General features: G+C 41.3%; 2 protein-coding genes across 7 annotated transcripts in view; one reads left to right on the top strand and one right to left on the bottom strand.

Annotated features, from left to right (window-relative positions):
* Positions 1-703: 703 nt before the first annotated feature.
* Positions 704-11,131, top strand: las1l (LAS1 like ribosome biogenesis factor). Of its 2 annotated transcripts, none has more exons than XM_017306010.2 (5): positions 704-6,120; positions 7,138-7,649; positions 7,750-7,910; positions 8,096-8,171; positions 8,557-11,131. In XM_017306010.2, the coding sequence occupies exon 1, from the start codon at positions 1,448-1,450 to the stop codon at positions 3,137-3,139; it is 1,692 nt and encodes a 563-aa protein (XP_017161499.2). In that variant the 5' UTR covers positions 704-1,447; the 3' UTR covers positions 3,140-6,120; positions 7,138-7,649; positions 7,750-7,910; positions 8,096-8,171; positions 8,557-11,131. The 2 variants fall into 2 exon arrangements, with proteins under 2 accessions (XP_017161499.2, XP_017161498.2); XM_017306009.2 differs by having other exon boundaries at positions 704-6,250.
* Positions 11,132-14,256: 3,125 nt separating this feature from the next.
* The window catches only part of atp2b3b (ATPase plasma membrane Ca2+ transporting 3b), a 63,359-nt gene continuing 53,922 nt past the window's right edge, over positions 14,257-23,693 (bottom strand). For 3 of the 5 annotated variants that reach the window (XM_081608680.1, XM_081608676.1, XM_081608677.1), the window contains one exon: positions 14,257-18,810. In XM_081608680.1, the coding sequence (XP_081464806.1) occupies positions 18,334-18,810 (477 nt within the window). In that variant the 3' untranslated portion in view covers positions 14,257-18,333. The remainder of the gene's footprint in view (positions 18,811-23,693) is intronic. The other 2 variants (XM_081608678.1, XM_081608679.1) reach the window with 1 other exon arrangement.

The raw sequence follows: 23,693 nt of genomic DNA, 5'->3' as shown, positions 1-23,693 counted from the left end.
TAAAGCCAGCTAAATTCAAATAATCCACTCCAGGATTGTAGTTTTCAGTATCATTTCTAGTGTGGTCCAGATGCCAACAATTTTTTGAAAATCTAACTTTCTTGATTTTTCACAAATCAGAAAAGGGTTTCACAAAAATCCCAAACAAGGTTTTAAATATCCAGCTTGAAGAGCAGAATAATCTAGTCCAGGTTTGAAGTGTCTGAGTTGTAGTTTTTTAATTAGAACAGTTTTAGTAATGACAGAGGTGCCAAAATATGTTGAAAATCGACCTTTATTGAAGTTTCACAAATCAGAAAAGGGTTTCACAAATCCCAAACATGGTTTTAAATATTCTGCTATTAGATCAGAATAATCTAGTCCAGGTATGAAGTGTGTATGAGTTGTAGATTTTTAATTAGAGCAGTTTTAGTAATGACAAAGGTGCCAAAAAATGTGGAAAATCTAACTTTAATACGTTTTCACAAATCAGAAAAGGGTTTCACAAATCCCAAACATGGTTTTAAACATCCGGCTTGAAGAGCAGAATAATCTAGTCCAGGTTTGAAGTGTGTATGAGTTGTAGATTTTTAATTAGAACAGTTTTAGTAATGACAGAGGTGCCAAAATATGTTGAAAATCGACCTTTATTGAAGTTTCACAAATCAGAAAAGGGTTTCACAAATCCCAAACATGGTTTTAAATATTCTGCTATTAGATCAGAATAATCTAGTCCAGGTATGAAGTGTGTATGAGTTGTAGATTTTTAATTAGAGCAGTTTTAGTAATGACAAAGGTGCCAAAAAATGTGGAAAATCTAACTTTAATACGTTTTCACAAATCAGAAAAGGCTTTCACAAATCCCAAACATGGTTTTAAACATCCATCTTGAAGAGCAGAATAATCTAGTCCAGGTTTGAAGTGTGTATGAGTTGTAGATTTTTAATTAGAGCAGTTTTAGTAATGACAGAGGTGCCAAAATATGTTGAAAATCGACCTTTATTGATTTTTCAAAAATCAGAAAAAGATTTCACAAATCCCAAACATAGTTTTAAATATTCTGCTATTAGAGCAGAATAATCTAGTCCAGGTTTGAAGTGTCTAGGTATAGTAGATGTTGAACTACAGTCGATTAATGATGCGGAAGGTAGTGAAAAATTAAGTGGAATCGCCCTTTAGCTATTGGAAGCTAGAAATCGAAACCAACTTCAGCTTCGTGCGGGAACCTTCGGTCTAAACAACGGCTCTCCACACTCCAATCCAGAAGGTGGCGATGATACAATTTAAAGTTGTGTGCCAACCGCCAAGAAGAAATAATAAAAAAGAAGTAGCAGCAGAAGAAAAAGAAGAAAAATAGGGCCGTGAACCTTTTCATAGCTCATTTCTGTAATCTCCGTGTGTTTAGCTCCAGTGTGTCAGAGCTATCGGTGTTGAGTTTAGGTCTCCGTGGTTCTGCAGCTCCTCCGCCATGAAGAAAAGCAGCTCGGAGAAGAGGCGCCATGTGGTGGCCTGGGTCAACAAGGCAGAGTGGGACCAGGTCCTGGACTACCTCTACTCCAAGGATCCCGCCCTGCAGAGGTTCGCTCTACAGAGGGTCTCAGCATGGAGGGGCCGGTATGCCCACAACACGCCCGTGGCTGTGGACTGCACGGCCGACCTGGTGCGGTGCCAGGTCCTGGACCGGTCCGGACAGCTGAACGGAGACGACCTGGTCCTGTTGTATGGAGCGGCCCTGGTCCGGTTTGTGAATCTGATCACCGAGAGGCAGCAGGGGAGGAAAGCCCGACCACTGAGGCGGCTGGCCGGGAAGCTCAACATCCCGGAGTGGGTGGTGGACCTGCGGCACGACTTCACCCATAAGAAGCTGCCCACGCTGAAGTGGTGCAGGAAGGGATGTAAGGTGGTTCTGGAGTGGCTCCAGCAGGAGTACTGGTCCAGGCAACTGGGAGGAGGCGCAGATGAGGACTGGGAGTCAGACTCTGATGGAGAGGAGGAGGATGCTGAGCTGAAGCGGCAGGAGAGCAATCTGCTGAGCAGGCAGAGGGAGATGGAGGCCTACAAGGCCACCCGGGACATCCTGATCTCCTATGAGAGAGAGCGGTACCAGAGTCTGGACGGGCCTCAGGAGGACCGGGGCCTGGCTCCCCTTGCAGACATGAGCTGGTTGCTGGGGGAGATCAAGCAGTTGTCTTTGGACTCCAGCGATCTGCTGGTCGATGTGTTGTTGGAGGACGGGTTTCTGGTTCCGACAGTCGAGCAGCTGGAAACGTTGGGCTGTGACCCGTTTGAGACCTCTGGCTCTTCTGAACCAAGAGTCCCTCAGCCCTTCCTGCGGTTCTGGCTGCCCCTGCTGAAGATGCTCAACTCGCCCTCGTTCATCCACCTGCTCCTGGAGAAGCTGTTCGCGGAGCTGAAGGTGGCGACCGCCGAGCAGACGGACCTCAGGGTGTTCTACCTTTCTGCCTGGGGCTCGGAGGTCCTTCTGTGCAACAGCAACAAGTTCGAGTTCCGCTTTGAACGGAAGACGCAGAAGAAGGCCCGGATGAAGGACAGGATCTTCATGAACCGCATCCAGCTGCGGTGGCAGCAGCTGCTGTCGGCGTGCCTGGACGCTCCCTGCGGCTCCACGCCTCACCTGCTGCAGCTCATCCTGGACGACATGGAGCACCCGCTGCCTCAGGACACCCAGCAGAAACTGCTCCAGCTCTGCTCCATCTACACCCAGACCCCCGCCGTGGAGTTCAGCCTCCCCAGGGAGCAGAAGCATCAGCCCATATACACCCTGGAGAGTCTGCATGAGAAGCGGCGGCAGCAGCTGAGGCGCAGCGGGGAGAGGAGCGAGTCGTCCGGCGACCTCCAGTGGATGGATGTTCTGACTGAAAAAGCCAAGGTGCTCAGAGGTTCTCCGTGGCAGGTGTGCTCCGATAAGGTCTTATGGAAGAACTTTCCTCTCGGGAAGGTTCCCGGACAGTCGGACGACCCGTCGTCCCTCATGGTGGAAACCTACTCGGCGATGACAGTGTGCGAGCAGCCGGTGGAGATGGAGAGCAGCCGGGGACAGAACGTCTCTGGGGTCCCTGGACCTGCTAGGGCCGCAGAGGGTCTCATCTGGAACCAAAGTGATGTAAACAGACTGAAATGTGGACTCAAGCTGTTTTGAGTTGTGCTGATCAGCAGATAAATTAGCTGGGAAATCCACAGATACCAACTTGGTACGCAGAATGAAAGTATGTTGTCAGTTATCAGTTCAGTTCATGAATAACTAACTGGATCTGAGTAAAGAAACCTGTTAAAGTGTCACCTTCTGTTTATGGTTCACATCAAATATTCACCTTTTAATACGGTGGCACAGTTTTATTCACCATGAAAAGCCGCTAACTCTGTTCCACAATTATACAATAATAATCTGTTGGTATAAATGCTGCAACTGCGCAGTCAAAAATTATTAATCAGTTAGGAAAAGACAATGTTGCCAAATATACCGTATTAAACATACAGCTGCAGCCCTGATGGAGAAACTCCTGATGCTTTTAATGTGTTTAATGATGCCAACAAACATTGAATATGTTCTTTATCTAGTCTCCGGTTTGGATTGTAGTAGATCTTCTGCTGTTGGGTCACTGTTATGATGTGGAAGCGACTGGTGGGGAACAAAGGTTTTTATTTTTTGTATTGAGTTCTTTCACATGACAATTTAGGTAAGAACGAATAGTGTTGTGTAGTTCATTTTCTTTTGTACACTGGAATAAATTTTGTTTTTCTACAGAAAAAAATAATTTTGTGTCACCAATGAAAGAAGAGTGGTGGTCGGCCTGCTTTCTAGACAAACTTCTCAGTATGACAGTAGGACAAGACAAGAACAGAAAGGAGATAAATGAGTGGAAAGAGGGATGGGATTAAAATTAAAACTGAACAGGTAGATAAAAAAATATTAACCCAAAAAGTATTAGTTTTAAAATAGGAACATGGTCCAGTTAGGTTATCACATGGAACTCTGTTACTTACAATAATGTTTTAGATATATGAACAACTTTATAACTTTCTTGATTATTCAGAGATGATTGTTATTTGGAAGGGGGAAGAATTGTAAAAGACATTACAGAATGTAGAATTTCTTATAAATATTCATCTAAAACAAAAGCTGTTGTATAAAAGTCTCCAAATTTAACATGTGGGAATGTAATGAACTAGAAAGAATGGATTGTTTTAAATATTTGATAAAAGACACACATATACCCTTACTATTCTGTTTTATCTCAATGTTAAATTCAGGCGTAACACCACACAGTGTAAGCATAAAGATTCACAAATGGTAGAAAGAAAGAAAAAAAAAAACATGAAAGTAAGGATGACAGACTGCAGATCGAAAATTTACAATATGAGATCAATAGCTGTGCAGTTCTTAAAACCAGGATTAAATATAGATGAAATAGCAGAATGGAATATTTGTATATGCTAAGATTCTAGAGGGCTAATGCAGTACAGATAGTGCAAAACAATGATTGGATTAAAAAAAGGACTTTCAGAGAACTGCAAACCTGCAGCTCTTGTGATACAAGAGCTGCAGGTTTGGGTATGTCCTGCGTCATACCTCTTTGTTTTTAATATGATTGTACAAATGCTTTTTTTTTAATCTGTGCCCTGATTTAAAAAAAAACAAAAAACACTGGCTCTTCAGGTAAATTTGGTCTAGAACCACTACAGTGAAGATGAACAGTTTCTGGAAACGTGAAGAATGGAATGGGGATAAAATTAGTTTTGAGTGCATGTAAGTGACACCATGACAAGAGATTAGTACATGACAAGGAGTTATGTCCAACAGTGTTTTGACCTTTAACCCTTTCATGCATAGTGGTCACTACAGTGGACAGCTATCTAAAAGCCATTTTCTTGTGGATTTGTATGTTCTAAATGCACACAGACCACTGAAGTGGACACTAATGCATCATAAAATACTCTATCAACTACTGGCCATCAGCTGCAAATGCAATAAATTATTTTTGTTAAAGCCAATGTGACCGACAGACAAAAAAGCATGCCAACGATCCGGTCCCTCCTACTGTAGACGACTCTTGCAGGTAAAAAACTATTGTGACATCAGATAACCCTTAAAGAACAATACTACTGATATATTTTTCAAATAACACCTTTGTATTTGGAGAAAATTACAACTGATCACCAAAAAAAAAGATAAAAGCTTTTTTTCTTTACAATAACATTTTTTCTACTTCTTTTATGTCTTAAGAAAATAAAAAAAACATTTTGAAAAAATCCTGACACAAAGGATCATAATTCATGCATAAATATAAATGTGATTTTAGCTAGTTTTTAAAAAAAGAAGCAAAACAACTGATATTTGCCAAGAGTTTCAGAATCATATCAAGAACGAATGTAGTGATCATCAAATTTGCATATATATGTATTTTATTTTTTAAAAGATCAGTGTACAGACAAGTGTGCAGCAGTTGTGATTCTAAGATTTATTGGAACACCAAAAAGAATCCCAGCAATATCATCAGCTTTAGAATGGTGAAAAGTAAGTTAAAAACTGTACTTTTCTTTAGTGAAATTTTTTTATTACATATTTAAAGTATCACCAGACTACTTTCAATTAAATTATTTAACTCATTTAAGATTATGTGCGCAAAATTAAACCATAGGAATTAAGTGGATTCCTGTGAAAAATTAGAGGGCAACGCGAGCAATTAAGAAAAAATATTTATACAGCACCAATTCACAACAAATATAATATCAATGCACTTTACCAAAAAGGAATTTAAGTTAGAATAAGAATTAGTCAGTACAACTTGATCGGAAGCCTGTAGGATGCTGTTTTTTGTAATCATAATGTTGAGAAAACTGTACAATGTGTCCATGTGTAGGAAATATGAAAATAAAAGGAGAATATTATTCATGGACGTATTTGGGAACCGATTTTAAAGATATGTTATTTCAATTAAACAACACTGAATTAAAAGGAAAGTTTAAGAATATTTGCCTCATTAAGAGACTTGTAGAAATGTGTAGTAGAAGTGTAATGAACATCTGACCCAGAAGATGGCGATAATGCAACAAATTGAATGCAAGCTTCCGTAAAGAAAAAGAAGAAGAAGAAGAAGAAGTTGGTTTGGACGGTCAAAGGTACCTCGCTCTTCACAAGTTTTAGCTGTGTTCAATTTGAAGAAATAATATATATCTACAACGCTTTTGGCCGCCGACACAGCTTAACTACTTGACTTTTCTATAGTTTTTGTGTTTTTGAGTCGGGCTGGTAAGTATTTGTGCGAAGAAAATGCTGCGTCACATTAGCTCAGTTTGTTGGCCTGTGGCTAAACACAAAGGCTAACTCAGGCACAGTCAGGGAATTTCTCGTTCATAACAGGCTTTCATTACACAGAGTTACCACTTTTTTTTTACTCTTGACTCGTCGTATAGTGACTTTAGTACACCCGAACTAATGTTATTGCACCGTTTTTTATCATTAGCTGTATGCTAATCAAAAGCGCGGTAAGCTAGCGCGGCCTATTTTAAGCTATAGAGGCTCTATAGCTTACCTTATCGACAATTAGGTTAAGACTAAGCACAGAATGTGTTCATTATTTGTTTTTGCTTTTAAAGAACATACTTTAGAAGACAATTCACGAATAAAATGTGACTGTGTGGCATGTTAGGGAAAGCTAACGGAGTTCTCAACGTTAGCACAACGTTTTGGACATGCGTCACTTGTATCACGTGACGATGTGATAGCGCGGACTAAAAGAGGGTTAGGTGTTACTACTTACATAAACCTGTCCAGAGTACCTCATGCAGTTTACCGTCAACGGGTTTATCAAAAGCGATATTTTATTACGGTGATTTTAAAGACCTTTTTTTATTAGATTATATGTAAAAGAATTACTAACATTTTAGTAGCAGTACGTAACTGAAAGGCAAAAAATATTCAGTTTTTTATGTAGGGAAATAAGGGATTTCTAGTGAAATATTTATATTGTTTTATTGAAAGACTTGTAGAGATTAAATAATTTACTAATTGAAAATTGTAATTCATACCTACTTTATCTGAGTTTATTTGCTAGATTTAACAATGAAGTTTTATGTTTCCACAAGTACTGCGTAAAAGAACCTCTTTATTCAATGTCTTTGCTATCTGGTTGGCAGAACACGATGATCACAAGGAGAAGAAGCCGTGCCATGGAGATGCCGTCGGTAGACGTTGAGGAGGTGGATGTAGTGGAAAACGATCAAGATCTCCCCAGCCCTTCTGATGAGCTTGCTGCCGATGACACCGATCATCCAGGAATCGAGCTAGACGACCTGTTTGAAGATTTAAAGTGGACTCTAGAAAAAGATTCTTCCTCTCTACTCTTTGGCGTCGATCTTGCCAATCTAGAAGCATGCAGCGACATAAACCAAGACTCGGTTTTTGACGTTTCATCCCGCTCATCTCCAGACAGAATGTCTTCAGGCTCCAGGATGAAAAACCGACTAAACCAGTCGAACCACGTCATCAACAAAAACGCCATCGCTGCCAGATTGAACCGTCTCAAGAAGAAGGAGCACGTCAACAGCCTGGAGAAGCAGGTTGGCGTTCTGTCAACGGAGAACGGCGTGCTCAAACAGGAGAACTGTCAGTTGACTAAACGGGTGGAAGAATTGGAGGATGAAACCAGGTATCTGAGGGCTGTGCTGGCCAATGAGAGCATGTTAGCCCAGCTCTTGTCCAGACTGAGCGATGTGAATGGGATGAAATTATCTTCCTCGCTTTTCCAGGGGCCGCGCTCTAACGAGCACGATTATGCGTTGCCCAGGAAGCGGGTGAAGGTGGAGGAGAAGGAGACGTCTGGCGGCGTGTGCCTGCATGTAGACAAGAACCACGTGTCAGTGGAATTCTGCCCAAAGTGTGCAGAGAGCGCGAGCACGTCGCTCAAAATGTAGGGTCAAGTACTTCTGTTTTCTCATATTGAGACTAAACCATATGCGACTCTGTACTGAACTTTATCAGGATGGATGAACACTGAGTTAATTAGAGCTGCCTAAGAACCGCAGAATGTGCATGTGATTTATGCTATTTGTTCTGGTGGGATGAGTACACGTTACTGCTAAACCTTGTTGACAGTTTCTTCTAGGTAATGGTTGCTCCGCCATGGGGGATGAGTGGCTTTCTGAACTCCCTCTTCCTGCTTGACGCCATGGTAAGGAATAGACAGAAACTTCTCACTGGCTTCAGCATTCAGCAGCAACTTCTGTACTTTTTATTTTTTATTTTAATATATCAAATGTTCCCAATTAATGGATGTTGAGCACTTTGCTCAGTTTTGTTTTGTTGTAAGAAATAATTTGATAAGTGTTAGGCTTCAGTTTTCTTAGTGCTTGTTTGATAAGATAATGGTAAGGGTCCACAAAGAGTGATCAAAAATCTCTCAAACTGTAAAGTAATTGATCTTAAAAGCAAAAGAGAAAACAGAAAACACATTCTACTTATCAGATGGAAAAAATAACAAAAACCTCTTTGTGAACCAGTACCTGTTTACCGAAGGATACATGTATTTAGCGCCACCTTTTTTCTTTATGCTAAAGTTCTGCTGATGGGAGGTGACGAAGCTGGACACGCAGCTGCAACGTGGCCTGGTATTTTTTTAAAGGTAGTATCGGTAACAAATGGTATATGTAATCTAATTTTTACCCACATTCTGCATCACCTGTAGCTCTTGGTCGTATCATCACCTGGAGCTCCTACAGCACCCGGAGCAATTTGTGTATTGTTTGTATATTGAAATGTACATTTAAAAAAAAACAACTGATCACAGTAAATTTTTTAAATCACATCTAATAAACTGTAAATGTTTAATTTTGAATATATTTTCTTTTCAAGTAAATGGTCTGAGAAATGTTGGACAAATAAATCCCATTCTCTGTGTGTAAAATACTAAATATCTGCTGAGTCTTGTTGTGTACTGTTGATATTAATGCTTCTCTTTTTTCTTTCTAAACAGCAAGCTCTGCCGATAAAGGTCTTAACTTTCCCTGAACATTGGGTCAAGTCTGGTAACGGTTGTCAGAACAGATGACAGTCCCCATTGGATGGAATAATAGAGCATAGAAAGATTCATTTCATTTATCTGCCCAACTACAGTGCATCCAGAAGGTTTTCACAGCACTTCACTTTCTCCACATTTTATTTTCCAGCCTTATTAAAACAGTCTTTCCTCAAAATTTTACACACAAATACCCCATGTGAGCAGCAATGTGAGAAAAAGTTTTTGAGATTTTTGCTAAATTCTAAAAAAAAAAAAAAAGAAAGGCTGACAATGGAGGCGGAGTTCATCGGTCCTTCAGAGCAGCAGGAGTGTTTCTGGATCCTTCTTCAGATTTCTGCCTCAAGACCATCGTGTCTCTGAGGTCTACTGACGATTCCTTTGATTTCATGTTTACACTGTCAACTGTATGACCATATATAGACAGGTGTGTGCCTTTCCACATCAAGTCCAATCTGAATTGACCACAGGTGGACTTCTTTTAAGTTGTAGAAACATTTTACGCATGATCAGTAAAATCTCAAGTTTTTTTCCATGTTGTCATAATTTGGTGTCTAGAATTTTGAGGGAAGATTAATTTAAAGGTAGGGTATAATGTAAAATACTTTTTTCAAGCTTTACATCATGTTATTCCCTCATCTAAGACTTTCCTGGAGTGTTGCTTTGAATTTGTCATACATGTTTGAGAAATTGTAACATCTCCCCCAACATTTGGGTGTCCAGATTACGATTCTGGAACGAGACTTGTAATCATTTTACAGTCTCACTAATGAAGACAAACCAATTCAGCTTACTGAGGAAATAAAGCATGATTTTGCTTCACTTGGCTCAGTCAGTTAACTTATTGTGGAAATAATGGAATAATAAAATAAGTAAACAAGGTGCTACATATTTCCATAAACCTGACGGAGCACTGCTCACCTGCAGTTCCCCCTCTTAGCTCCTTCTGACCAGCAGCAGCAGCTGTTGGCCAACACTTGGTTGAACTGCACTTCTGCTGAGCTCACATGAACTACTTAGTCCAACACTTTTAGGAACGGTTCTAAATAGCAGCACAGAGGAACAGTTTTGTGGTGATGTGCTGAAGGCGGAGTGCTGGAAAGAAGAGGATCTTAAAGAAACGGGCCAATTTTAAGGTTTCAAATGTCTGGTTTCACATATACAGCATTTTTATAACTGAAGTTATCAGTGCTGTTTTATAGCACAGTGTGCTTGAAAAAGACATAATACCACCTTGTCAATGTGGAAAAAGTGAAGAACTTTAAATACTTCTGAATGTACTGTATTTTAGCTCATTTAGCTGCAAGTGCTTTTGTATTCATCATATTTCCTGGGAGAGTGGAACAGAAAAGTAATCTACTGCTACCTATTGGTATATTGGTTACCCTTCAGATGTTCCCTGTTGTGTGTTTGAAGCATTCAGTGGGCCTCAGTTGGTTTGACGAATCCTCTGGTCCCATATCCGTGGCTGTTAAGGCAAATACATGAGTATATTCAACATTATTGTATTTTACCTTATGGAGGCATAAAACCTTACATTGCAGAAGTAAATCAAAAAGCAATAAAAAGTTGTAATACAGACTAAAATTACAAATGACCCACCTTTTGACATTGTTCTAGATTAGAGCATAAAAACTGAATGCAATGTTTGGTTCTGATTCTGGGGGGTAAAGACTGATCAGTTCACTTCCAATATGGGTGAGAATATTTTTATCAGGGTTTGGTGGAATTTAGCAAGTATCAAACTTCAGATTCTTTCATTTAGTCAGGCAAATATTATGCCTCATTGTTCCAGACGCACTCTGGAGCAAGACTCAATAATTTTACATTTTCACTAATGAAGGCAAACCATTTCAGCTTACTGAGAAGAAAACATGATTTTGCTTCACTTGGCTCCATCAGTCAACCTAAAAAAAAAAGGGGGGGGGGGATTTTATTTGGTACTGAATAATGTACTGCCCCCTATTGGTGTTTGGTGTTGCTTGTTCAATACTTCAGACACTTGGTATTGACAATGTGTATGGTCTGGCCATATTGTGTAACTGATGGAAGTTGTTTTTACACAGTGTAGATACTGAATCTTGGCTCAGCATAATAAAGGTTGCCGGATGTGACTACATCTGCCAGACGTGTATATGTACAGGTCCTTCTCAAAAAATTAGCATATTGTGATAAAGTTCATTATTTTCCATAATGTAATGATAAAAATTAAACTGTCATATATTTTAGATTCATTGCACACCAACTGAAATATTTCAGGTCGTTTATTGTTTTAATACTGATGATTTTGTCATACAGCTCATGAAAACCCAAAATCCTCATCTCAAAAAATTAGCATATCATGAAAAGGTTCTCTGAACGAGCAGTTAACATCATCTGCATCAACAAAGTAACTCTAAACACCTGCAAAAGATTCCTGAGGCTTTTAAAAACTCCCATCCTGGTTCATTACTCAAAACCGCAATCATGGGTAAGACTGCTGACCTGACTGCTGTCCAGAAGGCCATCACTGACACCCTCAAGCAAGAGGGTAAGAGAAACATTTCTGAACGAATAGGCTGTTCGCATAGTGCTGTATCAAGGCACCTCAGTGGGAAGAAAAAATTGTGGCAGAAAACGCTGCACAACGGGAAAAGGTGAACGGACCCTGAGGAAGATTGTGGAGAAGGGTCGATTCCAGACCTTGGGGGAAGCAGTGGACCGAGTCTGGAGTAGAAACATCCAGAGCCACTGTGAGCAGGAAATGGGCTACATGTGCCTCATTCCCCAGGTCAAGCCACTGTTGAACCAGAAACAGCAGCAGAAGCGCCTGACCTGGGCTACAGAGAAGCAGCACTGGACTGTTGCTCAGTGGTCTAAAGTACTTTTTTCGGATGAAAGCAAATTTTGCATGTCATTCGGAAATCAAGGTGCCAGAGTCTGGAGGAAGACTGGGGAGAAGGAAATGCCAGAAGTCCAGTGTCAAGTACCCAGTCAGTGATGGTCTGGGGAGCCATGTCAGCTGCTGGTGTTGGTCCACTGTGTTTTATCAAGGGCAGGGTCGATGCAGCAGCTATCAGGAGATTTTGGAGCACTTCATGATTCCATCTGCTGAAAAACTTTATGGAGATGAAGATTTCATTTTTCAGCACAACCTGGCTAGCACCTGCTCACAGTGCCAAAACCACTGGTATTACTGACCATGGTGTTGTGCTCAATTGGCCTGCCAACTCTCCTGACCTGAACCCCATAGAGAATCTGTGGGATATTGTGAAGAGAAAGTTGAGAGACGCAAGACCCAAAACTCTGGATGAGCTTAAGGCCATCAAAGCATCCTGGGCCTCCATTAAACCTCAGCAGTGCCACAGGCTGATGGCCTCCATGCCGTATTGAAGGCTGCAAAAGGATTCCTGACCAAGTATTGAGTGCATAACTGAACATAATTATTTGAAGGTTGACTTTTTTGGTATTAAAACACATTTCTTTTATTGGTCGGATGAAATATGTACATTTTTGAGACGGATTTTGGGTTTTCATGAGCTGTATGCCAAAATCATCAGTATTAAAACAATAAAAGACCTGAAATATTTCAGTTGGTGTGCAATGAATCTAAAATATATGACAGTTTAATTTTTATCATTACATTATGGAAAATAATGAACATTATCACACATGCTAATTTTTGGAGAAGGACCTGTGGTCGCAGGGGGACCTGGTCAGAATGCACAACTCAGCTCCTCTGGATATGAGGATTAAATAAGGCTTCTTTTTCATACTGGCTATAACTTTGTCAAATTTGAAAGTTTCTCAATGAGAAAAGAGAACACATGAATTATTGTCCATTTAACTCCTTCCAGTGAAATAAAATCATTCTACATTTACATATTCCTATTGTTTTAACATCAGATTTGGACATATCACACTCATGTTTTAAATAATCATATTTTAATGTGTTTGATAACTTGAGTAAATTCAAAATATAATGTTCAAATTTGATTAAAGGGAAACATGTTTTCCAAACTAACCTGGTTCTGTTTAAAATTATAACAGCATTTGGCCACATTTATGTTTCGATTTTAGTGCTTGACCTCTTGAATCAGGAATTTACACAGATAAATCATCTGACAACATGAAGGTGGTTAAAAATAAGTAACACACTAAAGAAACTGCTCTGAATAAGCAGTTTCTTTATAGAAACTGCTTATTCTAGAAATAGAATAAGCAGTTCTAGAAATAGACATGGAACAGTGGTGAACCTTTACAGAAGTGGCTGGCCTATCCGAGCGCACAAACAATTAACGCTAAACCAATCACTGCAGGTCTCATTTGTCTCAGTTAAAGTCAGTGTTCATGACTCGGTAATAAGAAAGAGACTGAGCAAATATCTATGGAGACATTCAGAGCTGAGGCCACTGCTGACCAAACGGAATGACAAGGAATGTCTCACAGAAAACATCCCAACACTTTGGGTAAGCCCTTCCATGGAGTCATGAAGATTGTTACATCTAGAGTAAAACTTTAAAACATTCAGAAAAAGAATACCATAACAGTCAAACATGAGATCTTCAGGAACTTGTTTTCATTGCTTTTTTTTTCTGGCCTCTCTTCCTGAAGTTGAATATCTGGCCATCAGTCTGTGACCTTAAACTTAGCAGCCTGATGCCCTAAATCAAACCAGCGAGTCCACCTAGAAAAGGCTCAGAAAAAGGCTAATTGAAGGTTTTGCAGATGTCTAGTTAAAGTTGGGACTCAAATCTTGCAAAAATCCTTTAAACTAGACGAACTGAAACAAGCATGCAAAGAAAAGACACCAAAAATTTCTCCACAAAGATGTAAAAGCCTCCCTGCCGCTTACCGCAAACACTTGATGGGGGTTTTTGCTGCAAAGTGTGGCAAAAGCTGTTACTCAGTCCAGGAGCAATACATTTTCCTCAGTGAATGACATACTTTTGAATATACTCAAAAAGTCAATTGAAAGTGCTTTTTGTATTTTCTCAGATTATCTTTGCCGGGTTATTAACATTTGTTTGAATTTAAGAAACGTTTATGTGTGACATGGAAGCAAAAACAGAAGAAATCTCTAAGGAAGCAGTTTGTTTCTCACAGTGCTGCATCTTCCCAGGGTAACAAAACATCTGAATCTGTACAGCAGGCAACCAAAAGCAAAATTATAAAAAAATATTCAGTGTTTTTTTTTATTATTATTATTCTGGGGAAGGAAGGAGTCACTGTGTTACCTGAACAAACAACACAAGACCAGACAGAGTTTGTCAAAGTTATTATTGTAGAATACTTTGATGGATTTTTTTTTCTTTCATACAGACAAAAGGTGTTGGACTTATTTCCCATTAAATTCTCTTAGATTTCAATACAGATTTAGTCTACAGTATACAGGTGTGTTCTTTCTCATATATAGATATTTATTCGCTTAAATAACAGGCAGGTAACTCTTTAATATATTCAATAGTCTTTAGATTTTTTTTGTTTTGCTTTTGCTCTTGTTTTTTTTTTGTTTTTTTGTATTTTTTTTGCAACTTTTTTTGCTCTTTAAATGTCATTTCAGCACAGTTAAGGCTGTGTTTTCTGTCTGCCGAACGGCACTGCCGTTGTGCAAGAAGTGAGGGGATCTGGAGGGGGGACCGTCCTACATAGAATATTTACAGCAGTATGTATAATGAATAATGTAAAACCTTAACTCTGACCTCCACGTACCATGGCAGTAAACACTGGTGGCAGATCTAAGAGAGCAGCCTAAACAATGCGAGGACGCAGTGCACTTCTGCAGACTCTAGCTCTGCATGGCGCCTCCTGTTCCTCTGCAGGGACCCCCGCCCCCCCTCTAGCCCTCCCAAGTTTTTGTCAGATCCCTCAGGTCGTAATGAGGTACATTTCTGTCTCCAGTTCTCTTATTTACAGAGTTGGCGTCTTAAAAGACCTGAAGTTCCTCTGCGCACCTCAGGGAGCTGTTCAGTGGACAGAAAACGCAGCCCTCAGAATATGCTCAGGAGAATGTGCAACTGTCTTTTTCCATCAGTGGGAGCACCGGTGGAGAAAAATTAATAATAATAATTAATAATAATATAATACAAGCGCTTCCATGTTGTTGTTCCTCTCTTTACGTAAAGCAATAGGATTTTAAAGAAAGAAACTTAAATTTAAAAAAAAAGTGTAACAGGAACATGGTACCTGTAAAATCAAAGATGCACATGTGCACATTTGGGCGATCTGTACAGTTGTGGTGCAGTCGTACACTTCATAATTTCAATAAATATACTCTTTCTCTTCTTCTTCTTCACATTGTGGTTTTCGCCTTCTGTGAAACGATACATGATGTCTCACAACATCATGTAACGTGGCTGGATGGACGCGTGGATCCGACAGCCGAACGGAGACGCCCGGAGCTGCACAGTCAAATTACACACACACCCCCTATGCACATTCTCCCCCTGTTCAATCGGCGCGCTGCACGTTTCCTACAAAAAGCACTGATGTCGCTGTGCTCAGAGGTGCTGGAACAGATTAAACTCCAAATGGGATGTAAGGATGTGTGTGTGTTTGTGTGTGTGTGTTTTTGCGTGAGAGGTAAAGAGGAAGAAAGCAGATGTGGAGAGATAATAGCACACAGAAGTGACAAGTAGCCTAAATGATTTACCAACACATAGAGTGACATTAATGATACCAAATGCATGCTTCAAAACAGACTGACCAATACAGAGTCGCCCGCCCGCTGCTCCGGCGGGTCGGGCGATGATGATGAGGATGAGCATTCAAGAAGACAAAGAGTTCTTTACAGGTAAGGGTGTTTCCCAGAGAGCTCTGCGAACATCCTGGAAACACAACAGGCAGGACAGACGTGTGACTCGCTGTGTCTGAGTGTGCTGACATGGCAGTCTGTTGCATATTGTCTGCCTTGCTCTGGTGGAGGGATCAGTTCAGGAGGGGGGAGGATTGGGAGGTGGAGTCAACGGAAGCGGGAAGCAAAGGGAGGAACGTTAGGGAATGCTTGCATTGTTTAGCCAAGTCCCGCTCCGAGGCAACATGAACTAAGCTTTGTACTCACACCATGTGCTGCATGGTGTGAGTGGGGGGGAAGGGGGAGGTGAAGCAGGGTGACCTCAACATCTGGCATGGAATGCTGTTTGGAATGTTTAATGGGAATGTTAACTGGTGACGGTGCCACAGGCTCTGCACCGGTACCTTGCGTAGGCGTCTGTCTGATGATTGGCTGTCCAGTTTGTTGAGCCCTTTTACACTGGACAGCTTTAACAGAGATGTGTCACAAAGGGAATATCTGGGAAAATATTTTTTGCTTTTATGCAAGAAGTTGGATAAAAGCATAGAGTTGGAAGTCATTTCATTTAAGAGAGACAAAGTGAACCCGGCAACACTTTCAGATGTTGTCTGGACACCAGCATCAGCTTAGAGAGTAAAGTGTGTGAAGAATGTGCCGGGCTTCTTGGTATCCTCTGTAATATCTGTATTTATAGCAGAAGCACCCTGTACGCACAGAGACGAGCGCTGCATATTTTTGTAAGATTAAAAAAAAGTGTATCCACACCAATGGTGCAAAAAGTGGGTGTGCACTATAGAGGCAAAGGGGTGCTGTGTCAGAAGGGGCGCCAATATAAAGGCAGAAAAGTTATTCCTAGAGGAGAAAGCCCAGGGGTGCGAATAGTATTGTCTGATGACAGGGAAAACATTTTGATGTTTTCCCTGAAAAGAAAGCTCTCTGCAGCAAAAAACTGAAAAGAGAGAAAGGGATGACAAAAGCTTTTCAAAGTGGTTGACAGACAGCAGGTAGGTTATTTCAGACTTTAAAAAGAGAAAGTACCTGTGCCCCTCGTCCACACAACTGGTTCCAGAGCTGCAGAAAATGATGGAGATTCAACTAAAACCGTCTCTGTGTGGACAGGGTCTAAATGTGACTTTTCTTTTCAAGAGTTTACAACTTAACAGAACTTAACATTCTGACACACAAGCTCTCACTGGTTGGATCTGATTGAACCCAACGAACTTTGAGCCTGAAGATAAAACTGGTAACTGACTTTAGATTTGCTCCAGAAGCTGAGGGAGAACTTTTACTTCCCTCCTGTGGAAAACAACTGGATCGGAGATCCGACAGATCAAATTAAACAACGTGTCAGAGCGGGAGCGAAGTAGGTACAAGTGAGTCTTAAAGGGACGTCGCCTGTGCATCGTGCATGTTTAATGGCGTTTTAAAGGGTTAATGCTTCACTAGCGATCAGCTTTTTCCTCAAAAAGGAAAAAAGCCCTCTTACATATTTCCATCGCAAAAGTAGCGAGAGGGACGACACGAAATGAGCAAAGGAGGAACAGCAAGAGAGAAGATCATGGGACAGAACAGAGATATGTGGACATGGGAGGAGATCCCGTAGGATTTATGAGTCATGGAGAAATCCCGATCATGATGGAGAGCAGGTCATGTGACGAACATGAACACTTCAGTGTTGGGGTGGGGGTTATGGGGTGACCGAACCTGCTTCCCAAACATTGAAATCACATGTTCACACATTGTATACATATGTGATGCCCCCACCTAGTTCTGCATCCGGTCAGTTTACTTATAGATTTAAATAAATAGCTTTTTTCTTTGCAATTTCTGTTCTTGTCAGGTTTTTTTCATAAGTAGAGAAAAGACGACACACACACACACAGACTGAAAAACAGAGGGGCGAACGAAATCTGTTAAGTAAGGAAACAAATGAACACCAGCATGGGGGAGGGGGAAATAAATGCAGGCGAGATGGAAGTGACTGAGGTCTAGGTAAAGCTTCAACAAAGCGCTTCACATATATCGCAAGCAGAGCAGTGACCTTAGAGTGGCTGTATCCAGAGAGGTGTGGGTGGGTAAGTAGGTGGCAACGACACTAAGAATGAACACTGTTAGAATCAGAGTGAGTCAGCCCCGAAGTCACATGACCGGTTGTGTAGAAGCTTTTATGGGTTTTTTTGTGGGTGTCCCACCTGCCCTCCCAACCCCAATGCCCCAGCAACACGACCGCCTTCCCTCCCCGTCCGAACCGTTGCTCAGGACGACACGGTGAGTGTGGCGAGGCTGGGTGGGACCCAGTGGGATCGAGGTGGAAAATCAAACTGAGAGCCGGATAGAGGAAAAGGGAGGAAAAGTTGTTCTCAGAGAGCCGCAAGCAGAAGTCTCCAGCCGTTCCCCACCCCCCACCCCTCCGCCCGTCCTCTTTTCTGTGAGCTTGTTTTGAGGGAGACTGGATGAAAATGTCACTGTGTTCTCAGCCCTCTCTCATGCTCAACCCTTTCGTCTCTCCCCTCATCTTAGTGGATTTTGGGATTCCCTTCCTCCCAGTTATAAGGACGTCTCCACGCAGAAGAGATGTGCTGGGTGGGGGGCGGGGGCCTTCACGGGCCTGGGTCTGCCGTGATGGCTGTGGTGATGTTTGTGATGGTGGCTCTGGTTGTCAGGGGAAACTTTGATGTTGTTCTTGTTGCTGACCGTGGAGCTGCTGCTGCTGCTGTTGTTGTTGTTGTTGCGGTTACACGGGGTCACTGGAAGGCTGTACTGGCGATAGGGCCGGGTCGGCCTGGTGCGGGCTGGGGGCTGGGCCGGGGGGGGCGGCGGCTTGCGGAGGGCCGGGTGCAGGTGCTGGTATCTGCTGAGCTCTGATTCGTCGTCCACGTCAGTGTCGTCGATCAGCGGGATGTTGTGGATGAGGTCGTTGATGAGGAACTCTGGGTGGGCCATGAAGTTGTGGATGGAGTTGCGGGATTCTGGTTTCTCCCGGCCCTCGTACAGCGAGCTACGGAATGCTTTCACCACTCGCATCTGCCGAGGCGAAGGAAGATGAAAGGAGAGACCACAAGAGAAGAAAAAAGAAGGACAAAGTCAGAGATAAGAAGTGGAGGAAGGAGGCAGGGGAAGACCCAGAGACAGACTTGTATCCTCCAGAGGACAGAAAGTGACAGACTGACGGATGGAAACTCAGGACCAGGTGGATAAAGTTTAGCATTGCTCAGAATAGTCTTTCTTATTTCTTCTGATTTTAAAATAGCCTCACAAGAGTTTGTGGAACACGTTGAATATCTTTTAGGAATTTGCCTTTTTTTAATGAATCCATGTCATTGAAGTGTTGCAGTCATATTTACATATAGCATGTTTGAGTCAATATTCAATTTAAAATGTTGGCACCTTAGAAGAGGAAGGAAGAGGCCATTGTTTCTAGTTTTGTTCAACATTAAATATTGCATTTTTAACTGAAGTTAAAAATGCTTTTCCCCAGCTGGACTTATCTATGAAAGCAGTGAATCCTGACAGACTAATAAATACATATTTACAATGACTATATTTAAAGTCAACTCATCAACAGATGTGTCACAGTCAGTGGTGTGCTTCAATAGTCGTACTAATAAACTCAGAAAATGAAACTGTCTCCAAAATAATCATATGGTAAATAAAAGGAAGCTACATTTTAACATTCTTTATTTCATATGACTAGGTTTTCAACATCTAATACTTGAAATCTATTAGGTAAATCTTATTCTAATATATGACCAATGCTATTCACATTAAGTTATAAATCAACCATATTTTTTATTTACCAAAATAAAGATTCTTCTTTTCATCTGTAAGCATCAACAAGTTTCATTTTCTTTGTTGCACCTTATTATAAGTTCTGACCTGGCAGTGAACAAGAAGCTGGCTTTTTCTCCACTTATGTCATTATATTCCAAAAGCAACATTACGATTATTGAAAACCAGTAGCTGGTGCACAGAAGAATGGAGCTGAGCATCTTACAGTTAGTGCTAATGCTAATGAAAGTTTAGAAGGAAAATAATGCTATTCTTGTTTTCTTTCCTTCTTTCTTTCTTTATTACTACTTATTTCTAATGTTAATGTATCAACGGGACCTCGAGCTAATGCTGGGGTTTTGGGGTCGGGGTTATGTAAACCTCTCCTTCATTATAGCTGATATATTAATACTAAGCTAAATAAAAGTCAGTCACAAAAGTCAGTTTCCATTTTGTGTATTGTTTAAGTTCACAATACACATTTTTTTAATTTTATTTTCCAGTATTTCTTAGTTGCATTTATTTTATTTCTAGGGTGTTTCCTTTTGTTTTCAGTCTTTATGATGTAGCTTGCTCCCAATAATTTTCAATTGAGGTTTGGAACTTTATATACATTCCACAAAACATATATGCTGATAAATAAAGACATTTTTGTGTCTCCATTTTTCATTTTTGTGAGTAGTCTTATGATTGGAAAACATATGTTTTAAGAAACACACAGAAACTAAACTTGAATTGCAGTGAGAGGTTTTTAGTGTCCATATAAAGCCACTGCAGTGTAAATAAGTGGGAATAAAATCATCATGATTCTGTTTACATAAAGAAACTTCATGGGTTTATTAATTGCCTAAATGGGCATGTCTCAAAATGTGCATGTTAATAACTTTGACCTTGACAGCAGAGATATGTTGCTCAACACCAGCACAACATCCACCTGATCACGTGTCCCAAAAGTGCCAAAAACAAAATGGATAAATAAACAAATGTATTTTAAAATTAGTTGGATGATGACAGGTTTGTCAGTTCTCACACATCAATCAGACATGAAAAGACAAAACGACTCAGTTGCCACAACCACAAAAACCACAGAAGCATCATACACCCATGGATAATGTGTGTGAGTGCGTGTGCATGTGTGTGTGTGTGTGTTGGGGTGGTAATACAGTCACACCACTGCATCAGATGCATGCACAAAGAGATGGTTGTTAGGCACAAATGGAGAAAAGCAGGATGGTCAGTGTGTTAGTTTCATGTAGAGTAAAAACAAAAAACAAAAACAAAGCTAGCAAGAACCTATGGCAATTAACACACACACGCACACGCACACACACAAACATGGAGAGAACACAGAAAGAAGCATGCAGCAGAAGTGAGTAACCAGAAGCTGAAGACGTCTCCGGATTGTAAAGCTCGGTGGCTGATGTCTGCATGCATCACACAGTTGTCTGTCATTTAGGCTGTTTGTTAAAGAGAGTTGGTTCAAACACACACAACACATGGAGAGCCAAACAGTGAGTCAGTCAGTTAGGCAGTCAGCATCTTTCCTTGCCCGCACGCACGCATGCACATGTGCAAGCTGTTGTGCAGCCATGCAAGCGTCGAGAACCAGAGGAGAGCAGAGTGACTTAAATGACGATGATGATGCTGATGATAAGGTTGCTGCAGGACAATAAAATTTTTTTTAAAAATATACTGCAAAACAGAAGAGTGACCATCACAGACAATCAGCGGGTTAGAGGAGTGTGTGATTCGCTAGATCACTAAAAACAGAAGGTGATTGGTTCAAAGGCCGGAGTGCAGCTCGGGCGTCAGCCCTGTCACATACAGAGAGGCAGTCAGGTCATGCTGAATCAGAGCCGTGTCACGAATGCTCTCTTCCACTCTCCTACACACACACACACACCCACACGCACACACACACGCACGCACGCACACACACACAACACACACACATCAGAGCGAGTTTCATGAGTATACTTTAAAGTATGTTATGCAGTTTATGGTGGCTGCGTGCAGGAGCATGTTCCTTTGCCATGGCAGTTGGTCCATGCAACCATCCCTCAAACCCAAACAGAGGAGAAGAAGCAGCATGAGCTCAAAAGAAATCAACACAGGTCAGTGCAGATATACAGACAGACAGGCAGAACCCTACATAGAGACAGTTTGGCCAAATGAGCTCGAAATAATGAAGCTTTACGTTGACCGCAACACTGACTGGAGTCCAAACGTGTGATTATGAGAAGTGGATGGTCAGACAGCTCAATGGAGATCAGTGCTGCAGTTGATGTCTCTATATATGACTCTGGGTCATGTGTACAGACAGACAGACAGACAAACAGACGGTCAAGCAGTAGGTTCAGTGCTTATCTGTTTTTCCAAAGAGCCTTTCAGACGGTAGAGAAACACCTCATGCAGACTGACGAGGGTTCCGAATGTTACTGCCTCACTTCTTCAGCGCTCGCGTGTTTTCATTTTGCCTTCATGGAAAGAGTAAACGTTCGAGTATATGACGCCCACAATGTGACCGGAGAGGTCAGAAGGTCAGGGCACAGCTGGGTTACGTATTTTTCTCACACATCTGTTTCTTTTCTCTCTCTCTCTCTTTCTCTCTCTCTTTCTCTCTCCCTGTTGTCTCTTTCAGCAGCGCTTGATGGAAAAACAACGATGGTCAAAGATCGAGGAGGAAACAGGCTCTGCAACATGAGAGGCTGCAAAACAACTGCAACACAAACACAGGGAGAAGTTTTGAGGTAGATGACGGGTTGATGGAGTAAGTTCCCCCACAGATTCGCCTCGCTTCAGGATGCAACGACTGAGCCGCCATCCACTGAAACACCCCCGCTGACTCTCCTCATCCTCCCCCCAGCTGAAGACGGACACCAGTTCAGATCTGGACATCAAACTCATTCACCGACTCTCCTGTCCAAAAACAATCTACATCCTGCAGCCTGAAATGATCAGTTCCAAAAATTCAAAAAGATCGCCACAAAACTCTAACAGATGAAGACATGAAACGGTCGACCTTGTACGACTACCTGCATTAAACGTCAATATCTTCATCAAACGTCACTGACCTCTTCCTCTACTGACTGACATCAAGAGAACCACAAAGACCACAAAGCTAGGGATTTCATAGCCACATGTTTTATTGTTAAAAAGTAATGTGTATGAAATATGATTTAACAGAAATCAAATGTAAATAGTTTTTTTTGAGTTTCCTCTTCTCTGGTCTTGCTGGTTTTTCCCTTGTGTTTATTTCGATTATTGTTGGTTTAGTTTCTGACCTGCTTTGCACCTGGATCCTGCTGGCTGATGATTTCCTCTACGGTACATAATGTCATTTACTGCCATCAGCAGATCTCCTTACAGATTAGCTGACGCTTCTTGTCAGATGCTCATGATTTCCCTGTTGCATGTCTATTACTGTACTTTACCTTTTCATTTTATCCATCCATCCATCCATCCATCCATCCATCCATCCATCCATCCATCCATCCATCCATCCATCCATCCATCCATCCATCCATCCATCCATCCATCCATCCATCCATCCATCCATCCATCCATCCATCCATCCATCCATCCATCCATCCATCCATCCATCCATCCATCTCCTGTCCATATCTGTTTGTCCTGTCAGGGTTGGGGGAGCTGGTGTCTCTCTCCAGTTGTCATTGAGCAAGAGGCAGGATACACAACGGACATTTATTGTATTAAATGCTTCTTAGTTACATCACCTATATGTATTTGGTTCCTTATCTTTTCCAAAAAGCAATAAAAAAAATTGGTAAATGATTAGTCTACAGTAAACCTTTACTTATGGTATACTTAGTTTACAATATATAAGGGTTTTTAACTAGTAGAGATCCTGGTGCCGGAAATAAACTTAGCAAAGTTTGGAATGAAGCAAAGGAATTGAGACGACAGAAAGCAACAAGATTCAGGAAAACATTTCTCTAGAACCACCAGATAACTGCTGACCTGTGAGAGCTGGACATAAAACAAACCCTCACCACAGGCGAATCTTTTCAAACAACTCGTTTGGTGAAACCATAAATCTGAAACAGTGAGTGAAAGAGATCTGTTCTATAGAATCCCTTCCTGAAGCACAATAATAAATTTGACCTTGACACAACTTG

Source organism: Poecilia reticulata, chromosome 7 (assembly GCF_904066995.2).
Source record: "Poecilia reticulata chromosome 7, P_reticulata-male-v2, whole genome shotgun sequence".
Lineage (NCBI taxonomy): Eukaryota > Metazoa > Chordata > Actinopteri > Cyprinodontiformes > Poeciliidae > Poecilia > Poecilia reticulata.
Note: the sequence above shows the minus strand (reverse complement) of the source record. Positions and strands in the feature narration are given on the sequence as shown.

What these genes read in the sequence shown, in the direction of transcription:
- las1l (XM_017306010.2), top strand. Translation starts at nt 1,448, where the DNA reads ATGAAGAAAAGCAGCTCGGAGAAGAGGCGCCATGTGGTGGCCTGGGTC.